Source organism: Chlamydomonas reinhardtii, chromosome 9, assembly GCF_000002595.2.
Source record: "Chlamydomonas reinhardtii strain CC-503 cw92 mt+ chromosome 9, whole genome shotgun sequence".
NCBI classification, from domain to species: domain Eukaryota; kingdom Viridiplantae; phylum Chlorophyta; class Chlorophyceae; order Chlamydomonadales; family Chlamydomonadaceae; genus Chlamydomonas; species Chlamydomonas reinhardtii.
In genome coordinates, this window is record NC_057012.1 from 1,425,285 (window position 1) to 1,435,885 (window position 10,601).

Below are 10,601 nucleotides of genomic sequence, written 5' to 3' on the forward strand. Positions count from 1 at the left end.
TCCGAAAGAATCAGGGCTGGGCATTTTTGCAGCAGCCGCGCGGACGCTGGGCCCCTCCGTGGGCCCGGCGCCGTGTGGGGTGGCCGGGCGCCCGGACACCGTGTGGCCCGGCCGTGTGGATTCCTGGCGGCCCGAGCGCCGTTATAGCATGGCATCTAGGCTGGCTCAGTACTGAGAGCCGGGCAGGCACAGCGCACAGGCTCCAGGGCACGGAAGCAGCCCGTACCGCACCGGACGAGCCGCCCGCCGTCAAGGCCCCCCACACGAAGCACGCATACCTGCACACGCGCCTTGTCCACTCCGCCCCTCCGCGCATCCCCACATTGCCTGCCAGGCTCTGGGTACTACCTGCGCGGGATCTGTGCCAGCCGGCCACAGCAGAGCCAACCGCAGCCAGACGCAGCACTGTTGTCAACAGCTGCACTACTTGTCATGCCGCTACGCATGCCCTGCCAGCCCCACCGCGGACCGCTACCTAGACACCACCGGCTCCTCAGCCTGCGCGCTTGCGCCGCTTCTTGGGCTGCGCTGCGCTCTCCTCCTCCACGTGGCCTTTCCCGCCCCCTCCGCTACCAAGATGCGCGCACGCGCCCCCGCTGCTGCTGCCGCCGCCGCCGCCGCTGCCGCCGCCGCCGCCGCCACTGCTGCCGCTGCTGCCGCCACTGCTGCCGCCGCCGCCGCCAGTCTGCAGCGATGCAGGTCGCTTGTGCCCCAGCAGCATCTCCACCAGCGCGTGCCGGATGTTTGTTGCGGAGTTGACATCACGTCCCTGCACCGTCGGGAGGGTAGAGTGAGTGAGTCCCACTGAGCCCACGACTGAGCCGCCACCCAGCCGTCACCCACTGAGCCCCACTGAGCCCACGACTGAGCCCTTAGCGAAAAGGTCCGGAGTGCGTTGTTGCTTTCGGCATCCAGGGGCGTAAAATGCAAGGTTTTAAGCCTTTTCTGTATGTGTGTGTATATGTGTGTGTGTGTGTGTGTGTGTATGTGTGTGCGTGTGTGCGTGTGTGCGTGTGTGTGCGTGTGTGCGTGTGTGTGTGTGTGTGTGTGTGTGTGTGTGTGTGTGTGTGTGTGTGTGTGTGTGTGTGTGTGTGTGTGTGTGTGTGTGTGTGTGTGTGTGTGTGTGTGTGTGTGTGTGTGTGTGTGTGTGTGTGTGTGTGTGTGTGTGTGTCCTGTACGTATTCAACCCCAAGCGGTGAGAACGCACCCCTAGAAACGCCCACCCTTTCTCGCCTGAGGGGCTGTGTTGGGCCCCGCTTCTTGCCGCTCCCCAAAGATGCAAGCTCTGCCCAGACACCGCCGTGCCCCTCTTTCGATCTACCGTATGTCAGCTGTCCCCGGCCCCCGGAGCCTATATGGCGCATGCATAGGGCGCCGCCCATGTAAAAGTCCAACGCATCCAATCCGAACGCTGTTCCGTGTGGTGGGCTTGGCGCCGTCCCAAGGTGGGCCATGGCCACCTAGCTGAGGAGCGATGCGGACAGGCACACCGTGCGCGGCTGCTCGCTACACTTGCACGACTGGCCTCAACATCAAGCCCAGCCCTACTAGTGGGGGATGCATCGAACGAATAGGACGAGTGGTGGACACTTTGTGTCTTCTCTCCTCTTTCCCCTGGGTTTGGGCAGGCCTGGCCCGGAGGTAAGAGCCTGGGTGTGCCTCAAGGCGGGTGTTTTGAGGTGAGCGAGGTGGGAGGGGTGGGGCTTGGGGTGGGGTTATGAGGGCTCACCGCACTGTTCTGCTGAGTTAGGTTTACGCCTGATAGGACGCTGGGAAGATCAAAGTGAAGTGCAGGTGGAGAAGCCCCAGTATGCGTGACACAGATGGCAGAGGTTCCGCGAGCCATTGTGTCCCCAGCCGGACGTCATCGTGTCCCTTGCATCAGTTTGCTGGCATGGCCTTCGCTAGAAGCTGGTGACGCCACCAGAATCCTCCTATGTCTTCATGCGGTGCCGTTTGCCCAAGGCTGTCGCCTCGGAACACACCCGACCACTTTGTCGTGGCCACCCGCTACGCAGCCCTTCATTTAGTACAGTATACATTATATACACGGGTAGCGGTTATGGCTCGGTTTGGGTGGCACCTGGGTGCAATATGTCGATCAGCGACCACGATTGCCCAGGCCACATCGCTACAAGTTAGCGACGATCCATCTGCATCCTTATTAACAGCTTATATTGCATGAATGAAATTGAGAGGCCAACTCTGCGGCTTTCGAGCCATCGTCTATGTTGCAACTCCCAGACAGCCTCTTTCATGCGGACAAAGCGCCGTATCAGGTGCCACTAAACATTGGATACTTGTATTAAATTCATCGGTTTAGGTTCTGCCAACCATGGAAGTATTGCATAGTCGGGAGAATCGGATCAACGCAGAGTGTTTTACATCGCAATGGGCTAAAATACAACCAACCTGACTCGTCATATCCAGAACTGTCGGGTAGGTGACTATTTGGCCCTGTATCTATAGAATCGGTGGCGACGCGCCCGACCACACCTTCGCGCGCGGCCTAAAACGTGACAGGCTTGTTGTTGTTATGTTTACATTCATAATGTCATCTTGTAGCCATTTCCACGGCGTGATGGGCGTAGTACCCGCTGTTTCACACATCCTTGCTTCTAGGAGACCCAGGAAGCACCGGAGCCGTATATCGTATTCTGTCAGAGCCACATATCACAAGCATACATGCATTAAGGCTGAAGGTGTCCAGGCGACGCGTCGACCAAGTTCAACGGGTATGCATACCAGCACACGCACATGAGCACCTGCCCGGGCATGAGCGGTCAGCCCGGGCAGAGCCCGCTCATGCCGCCATGGCGTGGCAGGCTGGCACAGAGCGCATAGCGATGCAGGCGGCTGTGGGCAGCCAGCAGCCGCCGGCACGCACCCACCCATGCCGTTCGTCGCCCACCGCCGCCCACAGCACAAGCGCAGTGCGTCCCCAGTCGCGGCCGGGGCGTGGGACTGGTTGAAGGGGCGACGTCCCACCTCAGGTAGTACCCAGAGCCTGGCAGGCAGTACGGGGATGCGCGGAGGGGCGGAGTGGACAAGGCGCGTGTGCAGGTATGCGTGCTTCGTGTGGGGGGCCTTGACGGCGGGCGGCTCGTCCGGCGCGGTATGGGCCGCTTCCGTGCCCTGGACATAGCCTGTGTATGCTTTGCCGGCCCGGGTCTAGGGCACCCCCTCAATACCACGTGCACTGCGGCACTCGTTGCGTCTGTCCGACAACGTCCTCAGACTATCTATTGTCCCTAGAAGGCCCAACTTTGGCGATTGCAGGTGTTTTTGAGCGTGGTGGTGGTGGGGTGGTGGTGGTGGTGGTGGTGGTGGTGGAGGGCCTGGCCCCACCAGCAGCAGCAACAGCGGCAGCGGCGGCAGCAGCAGCAGCACAGGGCCTGGCGGCAGCGGCCCTAGGCCCAGCAGTTGTGGCGTGCATGTGCGTAGCAGAGGGGGCGAGCAAGGCCACGTGGAGGAGGACAGCGCGGCGTCGCGCAAGAAGCGGCGCCGGAGCGCAGGTTGAGGCCGGCCGGTGTCTGGTTAGGGTCTTTGCTGGCGAGCATAGCACCGCACAGTATGTGGTAGGCCGCACGCAGCAGTGAGGAGTGTTGTGGCTAGAGGGATTCCTCGTGGGGTTTCCTGCTGTTTGGATGATTGCTGGCTGTGCTGTTGCTTGGCCGTCGGACGTGGCTGGACACAATATGGCGGGCCGTGCCTGTACGAACCGACCCCGGCTATGTCCGGGAGATGAGGTAGACGCTTGCGGCCTCAGACTTGATACGTGGCTCAGCCATATTTTCCATGCGAGGGAAGAGACCTTGTCGGGCGTGAGTTAGCAAACGGCTGTCATTCTGCATAGCGTCCTTCCCGTGTGCCCCGAACTCCAAACCCTCAAACCGTTGGCTTGCTTAATCCACGCCCTGCATTATGACTCATTGTGGTAGTGCTGCGCTCGATTAGTGGTTTTGGATTTGGTGAAGCCCCAAAACCGTGTTGGAATCAAGTTTGGTAGCACGGGATTTGATGACGGCCTAGGGCGGAAGCCCAGCCCCATGGAAATGGTGGTACCCATTGAGCGTAGCACTACGGTATTTCCTTTTTGCAGGCGCTCACTCAGTTTGGTCAGACAGTTCTCATCAGCCTCCAGCTACGCTACTTGACGGCAACCATCGTACCGCACATTAACCAAACACAGGGCCATCTACAATGGGCCTAACAACTGACTGGCTTGTGTCAGTGCGATCAGCATTCATGTTACTCTCAGAACAAGCCGCACCAAGATCACAACTCCTTGAAACACAAGGTACGTGCGCTTGGCCTTACTCGGTTTCAGCCATACATAGTGTGGCAAAACGAAATATACCCACACCCCTATGGTAGCTGCAACCAATGATAACACGCGCATGCATGCTGCTCCTGTTATTGCTGCTGCTGGGGCTGCTGTCACTGCTGTTACTGCTGCTGCGGCTGGGGCTGCTGAGGCTGCTGGGGCTGGCCCTGCACCGGCACCGGCGCCGGCATCAACATACCTCCGTCGCTTCCTGGCATGACCATCACGGGCTGATGCGTGCCGTCCGGCATCATCTGCATGACCATCTGCGGCTGAGGCTGAGACTGCTGGGGCCCGGGCTGAGGAAACAGTGGGTTGCCACCGTACGGCACGGCGAGCTGCTGCTGCATGGGAACCTGGGGGTACAGAGGGTTGCCGCCGGCAGCAGGGGGCACATTCTGCTGCTGCATGGGCATCTGGGGGAAAAGGGGGTTGCCGCCACCGGGAACGGACGCCTGCTGCTGGTACTGCTGCTGGGGCATGTCCGCCATCGGCTGGCCGCCGTACAATGGTTGAGCGGCGGGGGGCGAGGTGATAGGCTGCGGTTGAGCTCCAAACCCGGGCGCCTGCGTGCACGCACGTGCATGGAAACAGGAACGTTCAGAAGCTTTCTTTCGGCATTAAGTAAGTACGAGCGGGCGCGCGAAGTAAGGAAGCAACATCAAAAGGACACTAGGGATGCACCGCTGAGCGACGCACCTGGGCCGTGACAGATCCAGCGGCGGTGGCGCCCCCTTTACCGGCCGCCCTCATCATGGAACCACGGAACTGGTCACCCATGGCTGCAAATCGCGACTGCAGCCCAGACATGCGGCTTGACCAAGTGACTGCGCCGCCGGCCACTGCTGCTGCGGCACCAGCAGTGCCGCCCACAGCGCCAGCAGGCGCCTCACTGCCGCCAGAGTTGCAGTCGGTGCAGCCTTTCTCTGCGCAAGGCGCGTTACTGCCAACTTCGCCCTGCCCTGCTTTCGGAGAGGCGCCGGGAGGCATATCCCGCAACTTATCACCAAGGCCGGCCATGGCGGTGCGGGCCTTTGCGATTGCGTTGTGGAAGGGCTGCTGCTGCTTACCAGCGCCGTCAGTGTGTCCGCTACCAGCAGAGCCAGCAGCCGCTGAAGCGGTAGGGGGGCTCTCAGCGGCAGCACGGCGGCGACGGTAGACGAAGAAGCCACCCGCAGCCAGTGCTATCACGGCTGCGAGAATAGCGATAACAATTCCTGCCACAGCCCCGCCGCTGATGCCACCGCCACCGCTGCCGCTGCTACTGCGAGGCTGCTGCACATTGTCCGCGGACAAAATGGCACCTGCTGGAGGCAGTGGGGTTGCTGTCTAAAGCGCGAAGAAGCAACTACGTACATACGTTTGCGTCACAAGCGTTTGGTGGGGCGTGTGAAGTATTGACAAGAAGCGCCCACGCACCTGATGACCGTGGTGAAGCATATGGAGGGGGGGCAGGCGGCGGCGGAGGGGGAGGGGATGGCGGAGGTGGGGGAGGGGGTGACGGTGGCGGCGGCGGTGGACTTCTGCGCGTCCAACAGCAGCACGCACGCCCGTACCTGCATTTACAGTGCGACCGACATGTCATCAGTCGCCATACATAGAGCACTCACGCGTGTTTAGCAGAGAGTATTTCTAGGTAATAATCATCAGCGCGCAGGGGTTTGATTTACTCACGTGACGCCGTTCACGCTGATTCCGCCAGTGTCGCAGCCACACTGAGTTTCGCCAGAAGGGCAGGAGGCGCGGTTATTAGCGGTGTTGCATGTCGTGGTCGAGTATCCATTTGACGTGAACGTCTCAGAATCAACCCCGTCTGGCGCGATGGGCCCACAACGGCCTTCAGCTGCGTACAGGAAGATGAGGAATATCAATCACTGAAAATCGCAGGCATCTCTTCGCGTAATCTACGCAGCAACAAATATCTGGGCCCCTCGCGCGCGCAAGCGCGCGCTCACGCCCCACGCCCCACACGCCCCACACCCCACGCCCCACGCCCCACACCCCACACCCCACACCCCACGCCCCACGCCCCACGCCCCGCCACCTCTGCCCCACACCCCACGCCCCACGCCCCGCCCACCGCTGCCCCACGTACGCCCCGCCCCGACCGCCCATCGCCACGCACCCACCTCAACCCCCACCCCCGCCTGCCCTAGCCCCCATCCCCACCCTACCCCCCTGGCTGCCCTTGCCAACCCAGCATGCCCGCGCGCGTGACTACTGCTAGCTAGCAGCTGTCCTGTCTGCCAGCCAGACAAGCAATTCGCCGAAGACGGACCCACCGATATAAGTGCACGAGTACGACACGGCGCACTGGACCCTGTCTCGGATCTTGCAGCACTGCTTTTTGGAGCGACCTCCGTTGTTGCAGTTGCGGTCGACCAGCCCTCCACAAAGCAAGCAGTCGGAACAGTCGCAGCCGGAATAGCTGCGACCGCTTGGGCAGCTGCTGCCAAGGGTGCAGTCCGTCCAGATGCAGTCCTCCTCCTGCCAGCGATTAAATTCACGCTGGCCGCTGGGGCAGCCGTCCCAATACGTGGTAAGGCGACCGTAGCAATTTCCGCCGGTGTTGCACGTGTTAATATAGTCACAGCGACCGTCGCGGATCCAAGCAGCCTCGCTGGGAGACGGTGCAAGGGAGAAGAGCACTATCACGAGGGCTACGCCCTGGGCTACGCCCGCCAGAGTCCATTTGTTAGTGTGCCCGCACTGGCACTGTTGTCGCGTCGTCTGGCCCATAGCGCTTGCAAGTTGCTTGCGTCTACATCAGTGTGCCTGCGTTCGGACAATTTATAGAAAGCGTGTGGCGCCATCGTACGTGTCAAATTAGGTCTTGGCCTGGTCAGCTCCGTTCAGGCTTACATGGTCAGGGCACCATTGCTAATGCTGCTGCTTGGTTCAAACTGGTTTGCAAAGCAATATGAAAAGGCTCTGCAGATGTGCGTTTGGCTTGGGGCTGGACGGCGGGGGTAGCTTGTTTGTTAATTGTCCATAACAAGCTACGGCGCGCCCGTCCGCCGCCCGCCACCGTACTGAATGAACAAAGGTCCCATCGCATTAGGCGCGCGAGCAGAACAGGACTCACTTATTACACAGTTACATCTGATCCATTGTCACTATAGCACAGGTTCTATTCCAACCCCAAGTACTATGGGTGAGAACGATAAGAACACCATTGCCGCCGACAACGCGACTACTGCGACTGGCGTCCCAGTTGCGCAACAGCAGCCTCAGCAGCAACCTCAAAACGGAAACTTGCAAATGAGCGCTCAGATGCAGATGAACATGCAGCAGGGTAACCCGCAGCAGCAGCAGGGGCAGCAGATGCAGCAGCCAATTATGATGCCCAACAACGGCCAGCAGCCGATGATGATGGGCACGGCTCCGCAGCAGCTGCAAATTCCTATGGGCGGCCAGATGCAGCAGGGCTCTGACCCCAAGAACCCCAACGGTGGCCTGCCACAGCAGATGTCGCCCATGGCTGGCAGCCAGCCCTCGCAGATGTCGCAGCAGAACGGCATGATGCCCCAGAACTCTCAGGGCATGATGATGTCGCCCAACGGCCAGCAGGGCATGATGATGTCGGGCCAGAGCAACGGCATGATGATGTCGCCTATGTATGCTGGGCCCCAGCAGGGCATGATGATGAGCGGCCCCTCCAACGGGATGATGATGATGCCCAACGGGATGATGATGGCTCCCAACGGCCAGCAGGGCATGATGATGAATGGCCAGCCGGGCATGATGATGAACGGCCAGCAGGGCATGATGATGATGCCCAACGGCATGATGATGCCCATGCAGCAGCCCATGATCATGCAGGCGGCGCCGCAGGCGGCCCCGGCCGCTGCGGCCAGCGCCGCGCCCGTGATTAACATCACCAGCACCAACACCAACACCAACACCAACCAGAACGCCAACGCCAACGCGGGCTACGGCAGCGGCTCTTGCAGCTGCGGCGGCGATCTGGGCCCCGCGCACTGGACTGTCATTGCCTGGCTCTTCTGCATCTGCTGCTGTGAGTGGGGGCGTGCAGGGAAAGGGGGGGTTGTAGATACCAGCCCAAACTAAAGCAAACCCAATGGGGGGGTTTAACGTTGAACCAATCCCGTAAGGAAATGGTCGCGCTGCAAGGAGAACTGCAGCCGCATATGCGAGCCACGGGAAGGGCGCGATTGGAAAGGGGGGGAGTAGTTGATTCCCATCCACGGGAAGGGAGCGAGTGGGGAGGTGTTGGAGTGTACGACGTAGGGGCCTTGGGCACGAGGGAGGGGATGCGACGGCGGCGTCTTGCAGGGAATAGGCAGGGAGAGGGGTAAACGAACGCGAGCAGGGCGGCTGCTGGCGATCCCACAGGAGTAGTGGCATCGACGGACGCGGGCGGCGGGGTGGGGGTGTGGGCTTTGAAGGTCACTTGCATACGACCACTAACTACCGACTATACTGACACCGCGTGCAACCTTGCTGCTGCATGTCCGCTTCATATCGCCGCATTCAGGCCCCTTCAACTTCTGTTACCCCTACGTAAGTGCTGGTTTTGGAGTAATACCATGCAAACGGCAGTCCATAGGCGAGCGATGGGATTTGCCCTAGATGGGTAGGGAGCGAGCCGTGCTAAAGTGCGCCCCACTTTGCGCACGCAGCTCATGTTTACAAGTACTGATGCGTTCTCCCCTCCGCCGTGTGTTTTCTTCGTGACCGCAGTGCCAGCCAACCAAGCGTACGTGCATGAAGTGCGGCCGGCTGTACTACCGCGACGGCTGAGCTGTCAACGGCTGGCTAGGCTGGCAACAAGAGCAAAGCTGCATGGAAGAGACATGCAAGTGGCTTCTCGCACCTGATGGATCATGGGTGTGCGGAGACATGTAGACAATGGGTCTGGTATGAATGGTGGGTTTTGCCTGCGCTGCCATGTGCGTCCAATTTAACTTTCAATGTGGTGCGTGTGGGTTGCTTGTGTACCACCGGCTTACTATGAAGCTGGCCGTACCGCCGCGTATAGAAACGCGGCCCATGTTGGTTTTGCTGGAGTGACCGTTTGCTGGTTGAATTCGGGACATGGCCTTTGTGATTGCAATGATGGCACGTTTGCCACTCGAAACAGAGAAGCTAGGAACTCACGCTTCATATGAAATGCACGTATTAGCAGCGGCCTGTCTTCCTTGGTCCATACAGCACGTGCCGACTGGCGCACAGGGTTGATATCCGGGTACAGTATCTACGAGGTGCCACAGCAGCCAGTAAGATAGGGGGAAGCCCAAACACACAAACCATTAAGTGGCCTCGCCCGCTGCTCACGCATGCATGGGGCCGCCCTCACAGCTTACCTGACTGATCCAGGCTCGAATTCTACCACCGATAGACAGTCACGCACGCTGCCGGTATATGTAATGCAGCGCTCAGTCTCGGGAGGCGGGGAGGTTGTAAATACCAGCAGCCCAACCTAAACCAAAACAAGCCAAACTAGATAGCGGAGCATAGGCAGGGGTGACAGCTGCAAGCAATAATACTTGGGGGTTATGAGGTGGGGTTGGGGTATTTAGGGCGGCGGGTTGGAGGTGGAGTGGGATGGTTGGACACGGGGGAGGGGGCAGGTTGTATCTTGGTGTCAACTGCTTGCATGGATGGCGAAGGTGCCGACACAGCTGTACTAACACAGCTAAAAGGGGCGGCAAGAAAGGGGCACCCGAGTGTGCGACTCTGCGAGTATGCCAGTGTTTTCTCACAGCGCTTGCATTTGGGTAGGAGTGAATTAGGTTAGTTGGGGTGGACGGGCGGAGCACCGACCGGGATGGCTGGCTGGGGATCGGAGAGCACAGGAACAGCAGGCGACTCCGTCTACTTCATGCTCCGCCGGCGGTCTAAGAGGATTTAGAGCCTGCAAGGGCGCGCATCTAGACCTCGCGAGGTTTGTAGTCTTTGGATGGGAGGCTTTCCTGATCACGTGGTGCGTGCGTGGGCGGGTGCGTGTCTGCCTGCTGCAGCCTACCTGTAGCCCAGTAACAACCGTATCCCCGGGGACCCCATGCTTGCCCATGCCCGCGGCCCCAGTACCCCTACCTCTCATTGCAAGCCCCATCCAATCATAGCTGTGTGTGGTACCATCCAAGATATGTGCCGTAGCATCCAGCCAGGTAGGGTGCGGGGGCTGCTTGCGTGTATACCGTATGTGCCTTGCCAGGCCTACCTTGCTAGGTAGGGCCAGCCCTTGGGCCAGCCTGTACAAGCTCCTGCTGGTTGGCGAGCACCCTAGTGTTTGCAGCCATGCACGTAA

At 60.1% G+C, this 10,601-nt stretch overlaps 3 protein-coding genes across 3 annotated transcripts; 2 read left to right on the forward strand and 1 right to left on the reverse strand.

Annotated features, from left to right (window-relative positions):
- Positions 1-2,174: 2,174 nt before the first annotated feature.
- On the forward strand, positions 2,175-3,786 carry CHLRE_09g398556v5 (uncharacterized protein). Its single transcript, XM_043065898.1, has 3 exons — positions 2,175-2,735; positions 2,994-3,063; positions 3,280-3,786. The coding sequence occupies exon 3, from the start codon at positions 3,435-3,437 to the stop codon at positions 3,597-3,599; it is 165 nt and encodes a 54-aa protein (XP_042920856.1). The 5' UTR covers positions 2,175-2,735; positions 2,994-3,063; positions 3,280-3,434; the 3' UTR covers positions 3,600-3,786.
- Positions 3,787-3,788: 2 nt separating this feature from the next.
- Positions 3,789-7,284, reverse strand: CHLRE_09g398500v5 (uncharacterized protein). Its single transcript, XM_001694467.2, has 6 exons — positions 7,190-7,284; positions 6,610-7,102; positions 6,002-6,170; positions 5,747-5,883; positions 5,027-5,631; positions 3,789-4,893 (listed from the first exon to the last, which is right to left on the reverse strand). Exons 2-6 carry the CDS (start codon positions 7,064-7,066, stop codon positions 4,450-4,452), a joined length of 1,812 nt encoding a protein of 603 aa, XP_001694519.2. The 5' UTR covers positions 7,067-7,102; positions 7,190-7,284; the 3' UTR covers positions 3,789-4,449.
- Positions 7,285-7,434: 150 nt separating this feature from the next.
- On the forward strand, positions 7,435-9,475 carry CHLRE_09g398450v5 (uncharacterized protein). Its single transcript, XM_043065890.1, has 3 exons — positions 7,435-8,345; positions 8,826-8,851; positions 9,032-9,475. Exons 1-3 carry the CDS (start codon positions 7,589-7,591, stop codon positions 9,089-9,091), a joined length of 843 nt encoding a protein of 280 aa, XP_042920857.1. The 5' UTR covers positions 7,435-7,588; the 3' UTR covers positions 9,092-9,475.
- The last annotated feature ends 1,126 nt before the right edge of the window (positions 9,476-10,601 follow it).

Coding starts and splice junctions, on each gene's coding strand:
- CHLRE_09g398500v5 (XM_001694467.2), bottom strand. CDS start 7,066: ATGGGCCAGACGACGCGACAACAGTGCCAGTGCGGGCACACTAACAAA. Junction 6,171..6,609: donor GTACTCGTGCACTTATATCG/GTGGGTCCGTCT, acceptor TCCTGTACGCAG/CTGAAGGCCGTTGTGGGCCC. Junction 5,632..5,746: donor TGCTTCACCACGGTCATCAG/GTGCGTGGGCGC, acceptor TGCCTCCAGCAG/GTGCCATTTTGTCCGCGGAC.
- CHLRE_09g398450v5 (XM_043065890.1), top strand. CDS start 7,589: ATGAGCGCTCAGATGCAGATGAACATGCAGCAGGGTAACCCGCAGCAG. Junction 8,346..8,825: donor GCTCTTCTGCATCTGCTGCT/GTGAGTGGGGGC, acceptor CGCCGCATTCAG/GCCCCTTCAACTTCTGTTAC. Junction 8,852..9,031: donor TCAACTTCTGTTACCCCTAC/GTAAGTGCTGGT, acceptor TCGTGACCGCAG/TGCCAGCCAACCAAGCGTAC.
- CHLRE_09g398556v5 (XM_043065898.1), top strand. CDS start 3,435: ATGTGCGTAGCAGAGGGGGCGAGCAAGGCCACGTGGAGGAGGACAGCG.